The sequence below is a fragment of the Salarias fasciatus genome, chromosome 5 (assembly GCF_902148845.1).
Source record: "Salarias fasciatus chromosome 5, fSalaFa1.1, whole genome shotgun sequence".
NCBI classification, from domain to species: Eukaryota; Metazoa; Chordata; class Actinopteri; order Blenniiformes; family Blenniidae; genus Salarias; species Salarias fasciatus.
The window spans coordinates 33823299-33841083 of NC_043749.1; the positions used below are offsets into that span (position 1 = coordinate 33823299).

The following is a 17785-nucleotide window of genomic DNA, read 5'->3' on the forward strand; positions in this document are numbered from 1 at the left end:
CACTGCCAGGCTGGGATGCACCACTCCATCCTTCCCCGTCAGTCCGAAGTCCACCGTGCCTCCCAGGGAGCTCCGCAGCTTCTTCCCCACCATGCCCAAAGCCAGCGTCACATTTCCCTTCTTCATCTCCCTGGAGAGCAACAGAGGAGCGAGGACAGGCTCTGGCAGGTTGGTCTGAGGTTTCAACACAACCCAGACTACGGAAATCAGTGTCTTTGAACTTATTGTTTGATCCACAGGTTTACGGTTCAAATAAACACTTCTAAGAATAGAGGTTTCACTCCACCACAGGTTTCAAACTTGTGGCCCACGAGTCAAAAGGGAGTCTGACAGTGGAGCTAGATGTTGGTCTGAGTCTTCATCGCGTCTGCAGCCAGAGGATTACAGTGGAACCGTTTCTTCTAGTTTCTCTCTGTGTTTTATTTGATGCTATAGAAATGAAACTGAAGTGTATTTAACTAAACATCAGATTACAACACAGCTAGCTTAATGTCATGTGGAGCTTTCAGCTGGAGGTGAAATCATTAAAAAAAATCACCCGTTTTTATTCAACACTGTAAATTCATATTAAATGGGAAGATTTTCAGGACACACTGAAATGAAACCTATCATATATGACCTTTTGGTGTTTGTGTTATTGGTTCTTGTTGCTGTGTGAGGCTCTGTTTGACTCCAGTGACTTCAGGTGGAAACAGGAAGCTTTCATAGCTGCAGCATAGCAGGATGGCCTCATGTGATCTGATCCAGCTCATGTCTAGATTCATGATATTCACGTTCCCGGGTTCCTCCGGGCGCCGTGCTCTTACTTGATCTTGGTGGTGAGGATTTTTCCTGCGTACTGCATTCCAGTGAGAGCAACGTACATCCTCAGGATTTCATTGGTTCCCTGTGGAGAGACAGCAGCTTTTATTCCTACACCAATCCAGCAGGATCACATCATGCAGCCAGGCATGAGAGAGAGAGAGAGAGAGAGAGAGAGAGAGAGAGAGAGAGAGAGACAGAGAGAGAGACAGAGAGAGAGAGAGAGAGAGAGAACACTGATGTCTTTTCCAATGAAAACACACATGATTTCCAAAACATGTAAAATCACTTTAATGCATCTCACTTTGCTCACACCTGCTGAGTGATGAGTCACTCTCTGGTGCAGCACGCCCCCTGGTGGACACATGAACACCACCCTGACTCCAGCTCTTCACAGTACTCTTTATTTTTTTTTAAATACTTAAATCTTTAAAGGTGCATTAAGGAGTTTGCATGTTTTATGCGAAACAACGGCCCCTGCAGGCCTTGGGCGTAACTGCAGCTTAGTGAAACGCTCATGTCTGTGGCTTGTGGCCATGTCCGTGCACGGAAGAGGGGAACTCCTTCCTCGCTCTTTAAGTAGCGCTTCAGTAAAATTGAAGTTATTTTTGCCAGGTGGGTCTGTGCTGGAGCTGTGGCAGTGCTAGAAGCCGGTCCTTTCTAATACTGCTCAGTTGTTGCTCGCTCAGCATCTGGCGGAGTAATGGTGGACAAAACAAAAGCTAAGCGAGTCAGGGAGCGTGCATTACATCACATCCTCTCAAATTTTCCCAGTGCCGAACCGGCACTGCAACTTTCAAGTGACAATTTAGCGGTGTTAGCGGTACTTGCAATGAATATGTCAGGGCACATTCTAGACATCATTGAACATTTGTAACATATTTACAGTAGGGGTGGGACTCGATTAAAAAAATTAATCTAATTAATTAGGGCCTTTGTAATTAATTAATCTCAATTAATCGCATATCGATATTTGACCCGAGATCAGTGAGAACCTTTCTTTTTCTAATGGATTTTGGTATAATAAATCAATATAGTGATACATAAGCTTAAAGGTGTAATACAACATTTTGATTTCCGGGTGGATCACCTAAATAATTGGTGGGTCTGTTTGTCAATCATTCTGACGAGCTGCTTTCGTAAGGCGGTTCTCCGTGCTTGCGCCCAATCAGCTTCTCCCTTTTGCGCATGCGCATTCAGAGTGTTTATGTAGCCGGTGAGCTTCTGAGCTAGTACTTACCGATGGCGAGTCTGACATAATGAAACTGTAGCTGTTTCGGAAAAAAAAGCTTTATTTATGAGCGAGGCGGATCGCAGAAACTGTACAGAGCCGTGCACGCCGAGAGGAGATCGCGCTCGTACACTTCCGCGTTTTCTGGGAGAAGCAGGAGAGCCGGGCGGATGGTCTGGCGCATGCGCGTTGTTCAAAAAGTGAGTAACAGACGTGGGGCTTCGTCTTTTCGAGAAAATGTTGTATTCCACCTTTAAGCAACAAAACACTGTTAATTTTTTCAGCAAGGAAGGAGGAATTTAACCAAGACAAATAAACCAATACACATTGATTAGTGCAACTTTTGTTGTGCTGGGCGAGGGTCCTTGAAGTAGTTGGAGTGACGTCCTCTTCAACTCTAGCTGTATGCGAGGCTTGCGTGTTGGCCGCTGCTGCGACATGCTTAGCATTCAGTTGATATAGCAGGCTCGATGTGCTGCGATGGTATGCAAATTCTTTGCTGCATAATGTGCATACAGCTTTGGTTTTATCCACGCTGCCATCCGCTGGCTTTTTAAATCAAAATTTTCTGTGCACGAGACCAAGTAGTGCGCTGTCGTCGGGAGCAGTGTTGCCAAGTCCCCAGTAAGGAAAGTCACTATTGGCTGTCCTAAAAGTCGCCAGAAGTCGCAAGATGAGGTCGTTACCTAATTTGCAATTTGCATGTAATTGTAATGGACGCTGTAGGAGAGAGGAATAACGTCATGGGAGAAGCAAAATGTGAGTTAAAAAAACACCCTAAATATGTTTAGAACTACAAATGAATTTTCTTCTGTTGATTCTTGGTTTGTCAGCAAGTGAGCAGTGGCGTATTTGCGCACACACGATCCATTTGAAGTGTGGAGGAGTGGTGTGGGTCTCCTCTCTGCTCTGACTGCAGCAGGGGGCGCTGCTGAGACTGGCCGCCTGTGAGTGCTTTGGGACGGGGGAGGGGCTCACGCAGCACCCGCAGCTCATTGAGGACAGCAGCTGCAGAACGAGACGTCCTGTCACGTCTCCAGAGCACCAGAAAAAGTCGCTAAAATTGTTGCTAGTCGCTTTTGACAAAAAAAGTCGGCAGGAAGCTTTGGAAAGTCGCCAGATTTAACGAGAAAGTCACCAAGTCGGGAGCTGTTTCGTTGTTGTGTCACAGCGAAATATGTCCGGGTGAAACTCGTCCGGTGAGAAACGTTCCGCGACAATTTGCGATAATTTTTTTATCGCGTTAAAATTTCTGTAATTAATTAATCGTAACTAACGCGTTAAAGTCACAGCCTTAATTTACAGTGGAAAATGAGTATTTTTAAAGATGAAAAACTCCTTAATGCACCTTTAAAATGTGTAAAAAAAACAAAAAAAAAAACAAATAAAAGATTCCTGAATTCCAGCAACACAGAAAGCATTAAGGAGGGGGAACGAGCAGCGTACCTCAAAGATGGGCAGGATCCGACAGTCCCTGACGTAGCGCTCGAAGGGGTAGTTCTTGGTATATCCCAGACCTCCGAGGACCTGAAGAGCCTCGCTGACGCAGATCCAGCCCCCCTCCGAGCTGAACACCTGAACGCAAGACGGGAATCAGCGTGTGCCGACGAACAGACGGAGATATTCAGCGGAATAAAGAAATGCAGCGCGATGCACACAGCGAACAGCAGGGGGCGCGATCCAGGGTTCCACTCACCTTGACCATGGCGGCTTCCAGAGAGCAGTCCGGGACGCCGGGCCGGTCCATCATGCCCGCTGTGAGGTACGCCATGCTCTCCATCACGAAGGCGTTCAGAGCCATCACCGCAAACTTCTCCTGCACCAAGAGGAAACAGCCGGGTGACGCCTGGACGGGGGCGGAGCTTCAGAATCCACAGAGGCCACGCTCCGCCGTACCTGGATCATTCCAAACTCACTCAGGCTCTTGTCAAACTGCTTCCTGGTGGCGGCGTACTCGGCGGTCAGCTCTGCAGAGAGTCACACAGTCGCGTCAGTCTGGGAGAACCTCCGGCGCCCGAAGCTGCCGGCGGCTTCTACCTATCAGCTTCTTGATCATCCCGGCGGAGGAGCTGCCCATGCTGAAGCGGCCGGAGTTCAGGATGTTCATGGCGATCTGCCCAACGCAAAGCAAACGGCTGACAGACACCCGGGAATGATGGGAATCGACCACACGGCGGAGGAAGCCTCACCTTGAACCCACTTCCCACTTCTCCAATGACGTTCTCCAGAGGAACCGGGACGTTCTCAAAGGACACTTCACACGCTGGGGGGTGGGGGGGGTGGGGTGGGGGGGGGGGGGGCAGAACACAGGAACGTTGATTTGTGGCCAAAACAGACAAAGGTTTCAGCATTCGAGCGGTCCTTCACATTAAACACTCTTATTTTCCAGACTATGTAGGACAGAAACGTGTGTTTGGAGCAACATGGAGTCAGGACGGCGATGGAGTTGGATGCAGACAGAACGTGGCCGTCTTACTGTTGGAGCCCCGGATGCCCAGCTTGTCCTCCGGCTTGCCGCTGACCACGCCCCCAAACGCCCGCTCCACGATGAACGCGGAGATCTTGTCCTTCTTGACGCCGTCCACCTCCACCTCGGTCCGAGCGAACACCGTCATGACGTCCGCCATGCCGCCGTTTGAGATCCAGATCTGAGAACGCCAGAGCAGAACATGAGGGGAACCCTGGAGCCCGCCCGGCCGGCCGGTGGACCCCCGGCGCTCACCTTGGAGCCGTTGAGCAGGTAGTGCGTCCCGTCCTCGGACAGCGTGGCCCGGGTCTTGATGGACGCCGCGTCGCTGCCGCTGGAGGAGGAACACAGCAGACGTGAGGCCGACGGGGTTCTGACACCACGGTCCCTCGGTTTGAAGAGAACTGTTCTCTGGGAGGAGCCTCAGCTCCTGACACTTTCTATTGGCTGCAGTCTGGTTTTACTGCAGCAGCGACACTGCTGTGAGCCCTGGGCTCAGTGGAGGTACGCTATCTACACACAACAGCAACAGCTTCATTCAAGTGTAAAACACAAAAAATTAAGAGAAAATAGGATAAATGAGAGTGTGTTCTGTTCCAAAGTGGAGAATTTCTGAACACGTGGCATTAAAAGGCACAGTCAGCGTTTATCTGATGTATTTTTACAGCATAAATAAGTATGTTTGTAGGACTGGCGTATCTACTGTTCTAAATATACTGAGTATAACTTGATTTATTATCTAGCTTGACGTTTCAAACCATCATGTTTCCACCATGGCTGTGTGAAAGTGCTTTAGAGCTGTTTGATATGTTTTGTTTATGATGCTACAATCACATTTATATTTGATTAAATTCACAAGTGTTTTCACACTGAAGGTCCAGTCAAATATATATTTACACTATCAATACTACATATACATATACATATTTGTGATATCTTTCACACTAAACAATCGGTTGTGTACTTCTAGTATAGATATATGTGTATAGATGAAGTGTGTGTGTGTGTGTGTTCACCTTCCAGGCTCCGTCAGGCAGAAAGCTGCGATGTGTTCACCTGAGGCCAGTTTGGGAAGATACTTCTGCTTCTGGGCTTCATTCCCGGCGATCAGAATCCCCTGAAAAACAAACACACACACACACACACACACACACACGCACACACACACACACACGTCAGCCAGTCAGCTCAGCCCTCCGCCGGTGCTTGTTTCTGTCCCTGCTGGTTTCACCTTCAGCCCGATGGCTTGATGCGCCGCCAGCGTCACGGCGATGGAGCCGTCCAGGGAGGTGATCTCTGCCAGCCGGGCGTACATGGTGTTGGACAAACCGAGGCCCCCTGGAGGCAGAAGCAACACCAGGGACTCAACACGCGGCCACATCTCTGACTTGTACTTCAGTAATGAATCACACCCTCACTGTTTGTCTCCAAACAATTGATTCTTCACTACTTGCACACATCAATCAATCAGACGTGAAAAAAGAAGAGAAGCTGCTGCGATCTTTGCTCACTTGTTCATTTTATGAAGACACGATGAAAGAAGGTGACCGCAGCCTTAAAAACCTGAGCAGCGGCCAAAAGTCTGTCATTTCATAGTATGTTTGCAGCAAACGCATAAAAGGAAACAAGGAACGCAAAAGCTGGCTTTACTGTTCAGTACAAATAGCTGGAGGCTAATTATGAACTAATTATTAAAGGATTCATGCTTTAGGACCCTGAATTGGCAGAAAAATACTGAGACAATAGGAAAACTGAAGCGGATCTCTTATTTTTTCATGTTGCTGCAGCCAGTCTTGACTTTATGAAACCCTCAGCCACTGAAAAGAAAAGTACACTTTATATTAAACAGGCACAGCCAGAAACAATCACTGCAACAGTTCAGCATGTTTTCATGGATCTGGAGAATCCCAGTGTATCATTTTCAGAATATCTTTATTATACATAATAAATATCTCTCTTGAAAGAACTTTTAATGGCACTGAGAATAAAACTGAATGATTTTCATGACGATCAATGTTTTTTTTTAAACCAAGAAATCCCTCAGGCTGTATTGTAATCTATTATCAGCTGTTATCATGATCAGCTGATACTGTACAACAGAACGGAGCTGAGCTGGGTCAGGAAGGATCTCACCATACTCCTCAGGAACCATGATTCCAAACAGGCCCAGCTCCTTCAGGCCATTCAGGGTCTCCGGGGGGATTCTGGCCTCCTGATCGATCCTCGCCGAGTCCACTGAGAGGTCAAAAAGCCAGTTCAGCAGAATCCTGAGAGGCAGTCCATCTTAAAATCTGACTTCATGTGACCTGAGCTCCACTCCAACCTTCTTCAGTGAAGAATTTATCCACCGGAGCGACAAACTGCTGGAGCTCTTCTAACTCTTCATTTCCGATCTCTGGATAAGGGAAGACCTCGTTCTGAAACACAGACACAGACTGGTTCAGGACAGGAATCAGGAGACAAAAGCTGTTTGACATCCAGATAAGAACGATCGGGACAGTCCACAGTGTCCCGGTGGCTCAGGTGTGTCACAACTGGAAGAGATCTGAAACTCGCTGGATGTCATGGCGGCCCTCCAGGACCGGAGACTTCGGACTCCTCCAGGATCAGTGGACTGACAGGTTCCTCAGGGTGTTAACACTCATGAAACCAGGACGGAGCGGCTCCAGGGACCACCAGACCATTTAGGATGAGCCTGCTGGGCTATCTCTTCTTATAAGGTGTTATGAAGAAGAGGGTCAAGCAGGGTCAGGCGGGGTCAGAGGGGTGAGGTGGGGACAGCTGAGGGACAGTCTGGGACTAGTTCAGACACATAACCCTTCACCAGCCTCGACAGGACCACACGGGCTTCATCCTCCAGGTTGATGGTTCCTCGCCTGGTTGACCTGACCCAGGAGCAGCAGGGTGTGGTCTCCAGGCATGTTACCTCACCTGGTAACCCGTGGTCTCACCTGGTTGACCTGACCCAGGAACAGGTCTTTGGCGTACGCCAGGCTCCTGCGGTGAGTCTGGAAGCTCCTCCGCGGCTCCACAGCGTCTCTCCCCGTCGGCCTCACGCCCCAGGCGGCCAGGCGCGTGCCAAGGCGGGCCCCCCTGCACAGGGCCAGCAGTCTGTGGACGTTCATAGCTCCTCTGGTCCGGAGAAAAACACAGCCCGGGTACCTTTGACCCAATTCTGGCGCGTGATGATGACGTTTCAGAGCCACCGTGGAGATGCTTTCACGGACCCTCGTAAAACGGAAATACATCTTTAATATGAACATTTTCCTTTTATTTGAACATTTTATTTATTCATTGTCATGTTTCATGTCATTGTAAATAAACAAAATGTTTTGTGTCCATCGTTTTTGCACAGCAGACATCATTTAAAAACGCGAATTGTTCTGTTATCACTTTAACCTTTCAAGGAAACTCGTGAACATGGAAATTTATTGAGAACATATTTTCCCTAAATATTTAGTCTTTTAAGGAGATTTTCCACCCTAATTTGAGGCTTGATCAACACCCTTAGGTATATTTTTTTTCTGTAAAAAAAAGTAGCAGTGTTTATTCTATGTATTTATTCTGTGTGTTCATTTTTGCGTGGATCAACACTGCAGAGAATTTCCTCTGGGATAAATAAAATGTTTCTTTTCTATTATTTTCTATAATAATGACAAAATTTCCTCTAGTGCTTTTCCGACAGCACTTGAACTCAGCACAGGCCTCCACTAGATGGTGCTGCTTGCAAAGAAATAACTGGTGCAATTAACAACGCATTAATCTTTACAAACCCGAAGTAAAAATTAATGAATACAAAGCCACCAGTCTAGGTTTTAAAAAGAAGCTTAAAAAAAGGTGTGAGAGAGACAGTGAAGGTCACTCTGGAAGAGAAACCTGCAGGTTTGTGTTCAGTCTCACTGGATGTAATGCAAACCATTCATCTGCTGGCAGAGGAAGTGAAGCCCTGTCCTCTCCCCCTCCCTGCACCATGACGTGGGCCTGCTGACACCGAGGATGTGGCCCCTCCAAGCTCGGCTCTATTTTTAGCTCCCAACCTCAAGGGCCGGACAGTCAAGCAGGGCAAACTGTCAGTCAGACCACCTGCCACAGCCGGGCGGGCAGCCAAGGCCCGCTGCTTGTGCAAGAAGGAGAAAAGAATGATTGTACTGCTGTTGTGACCTTCAGCGGTGTCATAACCTCCCTCCAGGATTCTAGAAATACCCCCACGGTCCCTGTTGCCCTCCGTGCTGCTCCAGGGACGGTGAACCCCACGCATGTGCAGCTCGAGGGCTGCGCTGGGCGCACACCCTGCTAAAAACACGTCATGTCCTCGGTATTGTCCCCGTGAATGAGAGGAACTCCAGAAACTACACACGAGAAGGTCAATGCCGTCGTCACGCAGGAGCTCTTTCATTTTTGATTTATTTTCCCCGTCCTGGCCTGTGTGACGTCCTCTGTGTCTCTGGAGGCAGCTTCAGAAAATCAGACCGTCAGTCATTCAGTTCAGCAGAAGAAGGTACCAACTGCATCAGGAAGGAAGAGGATCCAGCTTGACCCACTGACCTGAGGAAGAGGCTATGAACGTTCCTCCAACCACTTAAAGTCGAGGGCTCGCTGTGGTCCAGTGGCCGGACGAGTCATCCTCCAGTCTGAAGACTGGCAGTTTAATCTCTAGAATCACTTGTTCAAATGTTGAAGTGTCCTTGAGCAAATCGCTAAATGAACTTCACCATAAATGAGGTTCAATTATCGTTCAGAGCTGCCAAGAAGGAAGGAGGGAGTTCTCCCTCGCAGGTAGAGAGGACCATGAAGTCAATGCCCTGCAGCAAACGAAACGTTCCCCTGAAGGAACAAAGTTTTCTTTCCTTTCTGTTGTCCTTGCAGGTTCCATCATGGCTGTATATTAATGGAGGGATTGACACTTCTGGAGAAAAGGAATAAAGAAAGAAAGCCTTCAACAAATGCAGGCTACAAACCTGTAAGACAAACTGAGGGACGTGATGATCCTGTTCTAAAAAGCCTCTCTGTTCAATACTTGATATTCCATTATGTTATTTTCAACTTTTTATACAGTGTTTTGTTGAATTTTAATAAAGATTCAGATCCAGATTCCTTTATTCATCCTGGGTAAATTCCTGTTTGTGTCAGCTCCTCTGCTGTTTGCTAGAGATTTCTAAAGCCTCCTCTGGATGTCTCCGCCCTGCAGTGAAGAGAGGAGCCTCCACCATCTGCTCCACCCAGATGTTCTGAAGTGAACGATCAGGGTTTAGAAATGATTGATCCAGTCAGGAGGAGGAGAAGGTCTCATGATTCAACTCTGACACGATTCTGAGCTCCTCAGGATTTTAAGTCTGAATTCTGGTAATAAATAAATTGATAATCTTCCAGGGATATCTGTTCCATCATTTGTAAGGTGTGTGTGTGTGTGTGTGTGTGTGTGTGTGTGTGTGTGTGTGTGTGTGTGTGTGTGTGTGTGTGTGTGTGTGTGTGTGTGCAATACAGAAGTAGCAGCAAAGTAATGAGAAAGTATATTGATCAGTAATTGCAAAGTATACTTTCTTAGTAATTGGTATGAGCCAGAAGTATGAGCATTTTATCAGCACAGTAAGAAAATAATAAAAGTACAAATCGTGTACACTGTTCAGGTGTTAGCACCTGTACACTGTTCAGGTGCTAACTAATTTTTAATATATCTATAATCCAAATAAGGTACACTTCAATTTGACTACTTAAACATAGATTAGCACTGGTAACGTGACGAGCTCTGGTGCCAAAGCGGTCTGGCGGCTCAGGGCAGAAGCCGTTCAGACCGCTGGGAGATATCAGAGCTTCCATTACTGACCTGTGGGGGGCAGCAGTGCACCTTTGCTACATGTGGTCTGCCAGAAACTGACAAGAAGGAGAAGCACCTCAGAGGAGTGTGGCAAGTGTTGTATGCATAATGTGGTATAACATGACTCCGCTTAACATGGGCAGCAGTAGCCAGAATGACATCTGAGTCTAAAAATCTCTGCATTGAAGATCCCCCCGCCGCTTTTAAATGGTCTTCGTAGCAGCATTTTTCGTCCAGAGTGGAAATACTGAACAGCAACTTTAAAGGCTCGGCCATGCTTCACATGTCCACGTGTCCACGCACCACCGATACAGAGGAACTTTATAAACAACTTCATCCACGTTTTTTTGAGAAAAACGCTTCTAATGTGGAGATGTGACCGGTGTGAGGGCCGGGGCCTGCTTCAAACTCAGCAGAAACTCAATTTAACTTGAGTTTCAGATTCAAATGGGAGAACTCACTGAGGCTGACCGGTCAGACGGTGAAAATGAAACATTTGAGGACTTTTTGGACTAATTCATATTATTTTAGACACAACGATAGAATCCAAACATGAGGATGTTTCATCACATCACGTTTCTCCTGTTCATGTCACTGTAGGCCTTAATTATCTCAATTAATAAGATAAACTGCCACATATAGATCAGTTCAGGGTTACAGTGATGGGAGCATCTAATCAGGTCTTTACAACCATATTCAGCTGAAAATTTTGGTTTTGATGCTGAACTTCATGGATGCATTTCTCTCTTTTCTGTAGATTTTTTGAAGCTACGGAGCAGAATTTTCCTGGAAGCATTTCCAGTGAGAGTCATCTGGACAGAGTTGGTGGTAAGTCCATCAGATCTTTATGGACCACTTGGTCCAGACAAGAAATGTTGACATAAAGTTTTCATGGGAAATATAGAGACAACGTGGCTCTTACACCAAATGTTTGATTCTGTGTTTCTGATTCATGTGGCCACCAGTCGTCAGATACACAGATATAATGTCTCTTTTAATGCAGGCTTGTCCTTTTTAAAAGAATCTGAGATTCGCCTGAACGACTGTAGATGTTTATCTGTAGCGTCCTCTTCTCTTCCAGTTCGGACCAACCATGGTCCTGGTTGGGGACTCCATCTCTTCCCCCACCGCGGACTACGTGGTGGAGGAGGTCACTGTGCCGAAGGCACCGTGACCCTGTGTCGAAAAAAGCCCAACGACACCTTTGTGGCTTTAAAGGTCATTCAGGACCGGCAGGTCATCGCCGACTCAAAGGACGAGGTGTCATACAAGACTAGTCTCTCACATTTCACTTGTAGAGCATAAATCCTGAAACCGTGTGTCTAACATGAGGTCTTCTGTGACTCCAGGCGTTGTGTCTCAACCTGATGAGGGGTCTTGGCTCTCACCGATTCAACATCGTCCAGTGGGGGGGCTCCTTCATGGCCGGGGAGTCCTACTGCCAGGAATCCGAACGACTGGATGTCACTCTCCTTCAGGTCATGGAGGATCACTCCTTCAGCCTGATGGAGATCCGGCCCATCGTCAAACAGGTTCGGCTTCCTCTTCTTCTTCATTTGGAGGCTGCTTGGATCTCTATCCAGAGCAGTGTTCAGTCTCGTGCCGTTGACTTTTACTGTTCTGCTCCTGGTTCCAGCTGGCCCAGGCGCTCGACTTCTTGAAGGGCATCGGCCTGGTGCACTCAGACCTAAAACCGGACAACGTGATGGTCGTCAATCGAGCTCAGTCCCCATTTCAGGTCAAACTGATCGATTTTGGACTGGCTCATGACGATCCTCACAAAAGGACCGGCCATCAACTCGGGACTCTCTGGTACACGGAAGTAACCAAACTGCCGTGCAGATGTGGAGCAGCTGTGTGGGTCTGTCGGTCCGGTCATGGTGACTGCAAAGTGTTTGTGTCCTCAGATCTTCAGAAATGCTGCCCAGAGGACCCTTCGCCCACGCTATCGACGTCTGGGCTCTGGGCTGCATCATGGCGGAGATGCTGCCCTGTTTCCGGCAGACCATGAGGCTGAGATGGTCAGTGTTACATTTAATAATTCAGTATTTCTTCCTCGTTGACTCAGAGTTGCTGAAGCTGTTTTATATTCAGTCAATGTTCACTGATTTCCAGAACTTAAACAGAACGTATCTTCAATTCAGAACTTCTACTGCTCAGTTTCACCGTATAATTAAACACTGTGTTTTGTCCACAGCTGAAATTCATCACCTTGATCTGTGGTAAAATCCCAGACACCGTGATAAACCTGGGATACCACGCCAAAAAGTGTTTCAAGATGGCAACGTCACCTGAGATGACCAGGACCTGGTGTCTGAAGGTAAGACCAGGGTTTGAACAGTGTTGGATCAGAACTAGTAGCTTCTTATCTTCCACATGTGGACTAAATGAAACGTTTCCTCTCTTCAGTCCACCAGTGACCCTCAGAGTGACCCGGGCTGCATGAAGCTCTCCATCAAAAGTCTGACCGATCTGCTGGAGGTGAGTCAGAACATCTGCTCTTATGATTTGAACATACACGTTGATTTCTCTTCTGACTTCTGCTCGTTCTCTTCTGTACCTGCTAGTTTCCATTGAACACTCCAGCAGAAGACGTCCCGGCTGAAGCACAGGACCGGGCCAGCTTCGTCGAGCTGCTGAGCGGGATGCTGGACGTCAGCCATTACCACCGGATCACCCCGTTCCAGCACCCGTTCCTCAGCCTCGGCCACATGGACGGCAGCTGTCCCAGCTAGTCAGTGTCTCTCAGGTGTTTGCTGCTCCGTCGTCCTGCAGTCAGACCAAGTACTTCAACTCCATGAGTGACTGTCTTCCAGTGTCCACCGGTCCAGGCAGCTGATGAAGATCTGTCCCAGCTGGACTGCTGATGAGGACGATGCTGCTCTGTCCTCCCCCACAGGGGTCAGCACTCCACCCCCAGCAGGGGGCAGCCCTCCATCCCCAGCAGGGGGCAGCCTTTCCCCCCCAGCACCAGCCGCTCCAGAGGAAAGAGGCGGCGGGCCAGCGACCCAGACTCAGGCTGTTTGCAGGTATTTATCTCCACGTTCTCCCTGCGGTGTTTCTTTGCTGCTCGATGTTTTGAGACTCTGACTGCTGGTCGTCTTGTTCCTGAAGCTCTTCATCACAGAGAGAGGCAGAGAGGCTCTGCTGCTCACACCACGGCCCCCCAGGGAAAAAGAGGAAGATCGGCCGTGGTGACCAAGGGAGGGACAGCAGCTCCGGTGAGACCGCCGACGGTTTGATGGGTTCCATGTTTCAGCTGCTCTGTTTCCAACACTAACATCAGTTTGTGCTCCAGAAGACGGAGCAGCTGTGGAGCAGAGTCCAGAGGGCCGCTGGAGGAAGAGGAGGAGAGATCCCGATGATGATCCAGAGCCAGACTCTGGGCACGGCCCCTCTCCTGCCAAGAGACGGAGGACGCTCTCCTCTTCATAACGGCTTCTCATTTGAAAAAAAAAAAAAATATATATATATATATATTTTTATAACAACAAGTAGTCTTTATTATCCAATGAAAGCCATCAGTGGCATAAAACAGCTTCACCATTTTTGTGCAGTAATCTCAAAAAATTGATACTATCAATAATACAAGTATTCATGTAGTGTCCCTCAAACACAACAAGCTTTTGTCTGAAATGACAAAAAAAAAAAAAAAAAGTTTAAAGTCAGAACAGTACTGAGCAGAGTTGGGTGTGTAACGACAAGTAACGAGCGTTACAAGTAGTTAAATTACTTTTGATGGGAACGAGTAGTGTAACGACACTACTGCTTCTAGATTGGTAGTTAAACTGGCGTTACAAATGAAACGCTACGATCGTTACTTTTACAATGACTGCAAATAGAGCAACCAAAATATTATTATTTAAGCAGAGTTTTTTTTATAACCACCAATAGATGGAACGGCGGCCATACGAGCAGCTACTCGCTGTCGCTTCTGGGTCAGGGCTGATGGAACCGTCAAAGTAAAACTGGTTACCTTATATAAATTTGTGCCCCACTGACAACACTGCACTCCCTCCTCCTGTAAATGCCCCTTTTAAAGGAATACTCCGAAGATCAGGGACCCACGCCCTTTCCCTATCATTGACAAAGTTAGACAAGCTCATAACCTGTGTCTCTGGTTCCCAGCTGTTAGCATCGTAGCAGCTTAGCTCGAAGCTTAGCTGGAAGTCAATCAGAGCTGGACTACGCAAATGGACAAAATCCTCCTTCCAGTGGTCCAGGGGACGGCGCATTAGCACGTGGAGTAAATCCGAATGGTTATAAAACATTTTAAAAGACGTGTTTTCTTTTCAATCCGTTAAAAAAAACGTTTTGATCCACACAGACCTGCGCATGGCAGCGCTCCGTGGAAGGATATACCGGAGCACAGCTCCACGGAGCGCTATGCAGTAACGAGTAGTGTAACTTCGTTACTTTTTCCATGGAGTAATGAAGTAGTGTAAGGCACTACTTTTTTCAAAAGTAACTAGTAACGGGTAACTCTTTACTTTTTTGAGTAACGGACCCCAACTCTGGTACTGAGACAGTTGGCAGAAAAAAAACAAGATTTGGTAAAAAAAAAAAATGTCATTAGAAAAAAAGTAAATGCAAAAAAAATGTATATAAAGAGCAACAAGTGTTTAAGACAGCAGGGCATGGGGATGAACAACCTGTATGTCATATACTGTTGGTGAAAACTGTTTTTTTTTCAAACAATATCTTTGTTTTTTCAGTTCAAGTAAATGTAAAAAGAAAGATTAATGCAAAAAAGAAAAAAAAAAAAGGTCAAAAACAATAAATTAAAACATGTAACTCACTAGTCAGGTACAAGCGAGACCAACGGGCTCCTGGGCCAGTGTTCCAGGTTCAAAAGAGGGAGGTGATAAGGGAGAATCCATGAGAGACCAATGAATAGCTGGAGTTGGAGAAGAAGTTGTCACACAACAACTGTATTAAAGAACCATCACACAATGAAATGAAAGGACACTTAGCAGCCGCCAACTCTAATGAAAAAAACAAAACAAAAACAAATTTACAGCCACAAACCACCACAGAGGTGGGAAAATCGGCACAAATGTGCTAAAGCTCAATAGTTCTTTAGAACTTAAATCTTTCTTCCTTGTCAGGAAAGGGACCCTTAGATCAAGTTCAACAAAGTTCAGTTAAGTTCCTTGGGGTCATGTTGGCAAATGTCTCTCCATCCAGTTCGGTAGTAGTGGTTTCATTGGTCAACAGTGTTAGTCAAAGTCTAGTCTGTGTCAGGGTTGAAAAGTCAAAGGTTCGAGGGTCCTACCGGCACGGCAGTGATCAAGATGAGGAAACGGGTGGTTCCTCCACCCGGGGTATCAGGACCAGGTCCTGGGACAGCTCGCCACCTCCTTGGTCAAGGAGGAATCCTTATTCAGTCCAGGGGTTCAGTGTATCAATGGTGATCAAGCAAGGGAGAAAAAAACCCCCAACTTTTATGACATGCAGACCTTATTGTAGATAGGATATCACAAATCATCTATGGCCATATCTGTTATTCAAATCCCTGTATGCTACTTAAGTTAAAGACACACACTCACAATCACAACAATCACTTCTGTTCACTCATTTCAGGACTTTCTTGTCACTTTGAATCAGTACATCAACTCAAATGGAATATTTTTAACCTATGAAATGATGATTTCTTCAATTTCTTTTAAACCATGAATTAAGATTAGAAATGTTAACCATGCGATCCATTCTTTGTATTTCAAACCATGAACTAAAATATTTTTCTAACACACCCTTTTTAACAAATTCACTTTTTATAGTCAATGCAAGTTTTCTGTACATAAAAACATTCTAAACCCACATTTACAAACAAATTGGCAATATTTCTAAACAAAACAACCATACCAGGTAATTCAAATCAGCACTCATGAAAACTGCACTGCGGATTTTGCACAACACAAACTAATGAAGCTGCAGCTCACATCATGGATCCCAAAATATAATCAAACCACAATGAAAGGTATTTTAAAAGTAACTAAATCTATCTAGCTATTGCATCCTAGCAGTAATTGTAGTTCCTGCAGATGCATGAGGTGACAGGAAAAAAAAAACAAATAAATAAATAAATAATACACCCAGTCAGCATGCCATCAGCAGGGCAGCAGCGAGCTCGGTTAGACACTGCGCTCATTAGCAGGGCTGAATATCATTCACCAAGAATTTTGGAAAGTTTTAATATCACTTTCAGGTCACTTCCTCGCTCCCAAACATGCTCATGGACTGCTAAAAGCCTTTCCAGCTCTTCCTTTGTCCTTAAATTAATTTTTTGGTTTGCTTCCTCATGTTGTTTTTCCTGTCTGCTCATCAGGGTCAACTGAACATGCTACCTGGAGGGGCGGGAACTAGCTTCCTTCCACCAATAGGATTTCAATCTTGCTACATGACAACCAATGAAATGAATGAAGTTTCACAGACATCGTGATCAATCAAATAGTTTATTTTTTTCCTCACAAAGAAGGAGAATAAAGGGATAAAAGAATTAAAACCATAATGTAAACAAAAAAAATGAAAACGCATTTGTAAAATACACAGAGTATGAAGCTCGGTTTTTACTGGGGTACACATCCACACATCATCCGCAATGGTTCCACCCAGGTCAGCCTCCCAAAGCAGTTTGAGATGTCCTGCAGCCCCTTCTGGAAGAGACAGAGCATATAAGACCTGCTGATCAATGTTCGGGGCTGACGGTCCTGCAGAATCTCCTCCAAAGAAGAAAGAGAAATACCACCAGGGTGCAACCTGGCCTTTGAGGAGATGAAGCTACGAACCTGCAGATACCTCAATAACTGTTTAGATGGGAGGTTATATTGCTCTGCACTGGGAGCTGCTCACTGCTGTACCAATACACAGCATGAGCTGTTTTTACTACCACGTGGTTTTCTCTCTATCTGCTCTTTAAAGTATGTGGTAAAGTTTGCTCTTTCGTCAACTTTTCAAACCACTACCTAAGTCTGAGGTACACCAGTTTGCTGTCCCTCAAGCCTGCGTCACTCTCAGTCAGAATTATGTTCGCTATTCTGAACAAATGTGTTTCAAAGTGGTGCTGCCATGAAAGCTAGCCACATCTTTACAACCAAACTCTTTACAAGCCTCAGCTGCCAGGGGAAAAACACCCAGAATGCAGCAGCTAGAGGAGACATTACTGGGACATTTCACTGGATTTTGCACCAGGAGGTTTTAATAAAGCTGGCTTTATGTTGAGACTGCAGCCATTTTCGGTAGTAATTGTAAAGCTTTGTGAAAATATAGACATTTCCATCAACCATGCTCAATTGCTACAACGAGGAAAACCTTTGAAGTCTAAATTTAAAAGCTATCATGGCATTATTTTTATTTTACTGAAACTGGACTGGACGTGACTCCTGAACTGAAATGTGTTTGGTTTCCCTTGTTTGGGGAACAATTTACTTTGTTCAAATTCTGCAGGACAACAGTTCAGAGGAAACTCTAC

The 17785-nt window shown here is 46.2% G+C and overlaps 1 protein-coding gene across 3 annotated transcripts in view; it reads right to left on the bottom strand.

The window, feature by feature from the left end:
* Positions 1-7669, bottom strand: part of acad9 (acyl-CoA dehydrogenase family, member 9) — a 30144-nt gene extending 22475 nt beyond the window's left edge. For all 3 annotated transcript variants that reach the window (XM_030092031.1, XM_030092030.1, XM_030092032.1), the window contains exons 1-14: positions 7451-7669; positions 6823-6916; positions 6633-6734; positions 5731-5837; positions 5516-5616; positions 4755-4833; positions 4509-4680; positions 4222-4295; positions 4070-4145; positions 3929-3999; positions 3729-3848; positions 3479-3607; positions 807-886; positions 4-130 (exon numbers count right to left, since the gene is read on the bottom strand). In XM_030092031.1, coding sequence (XP_029947891.1) covers positions 4-130; positions 807-886; positions 3479-3607; positions 3729-3848; positions 3929-3999; positions 4070-4145; positions 4222-4295; positions 4509-4680; positions 4755-4833; positions 5516-5616; positions 5731-5837; positions 6633-6734; positions 6823-6916; positions 7451-7624 — 1506 coding nt within the window. In that variant the 5' untranslated portion in view covers positions 7625-7669. The remainder of the gene's footprint in view (positions 1-3; positions 131-806; positions 887-3478; positions 3608-3728; positions 3849-3928; positions 4000-4069; positions 4146-4221; positions 4296-4508; positions 4681-4754; positions 4834-5515; positions 5617-5730; positions 5838-6632; positions 6735-6822; positions 6917-7450) is intronic.
* Between the last annotated feature and the right edge of the window lie 10116 nt (positions 7670-17785).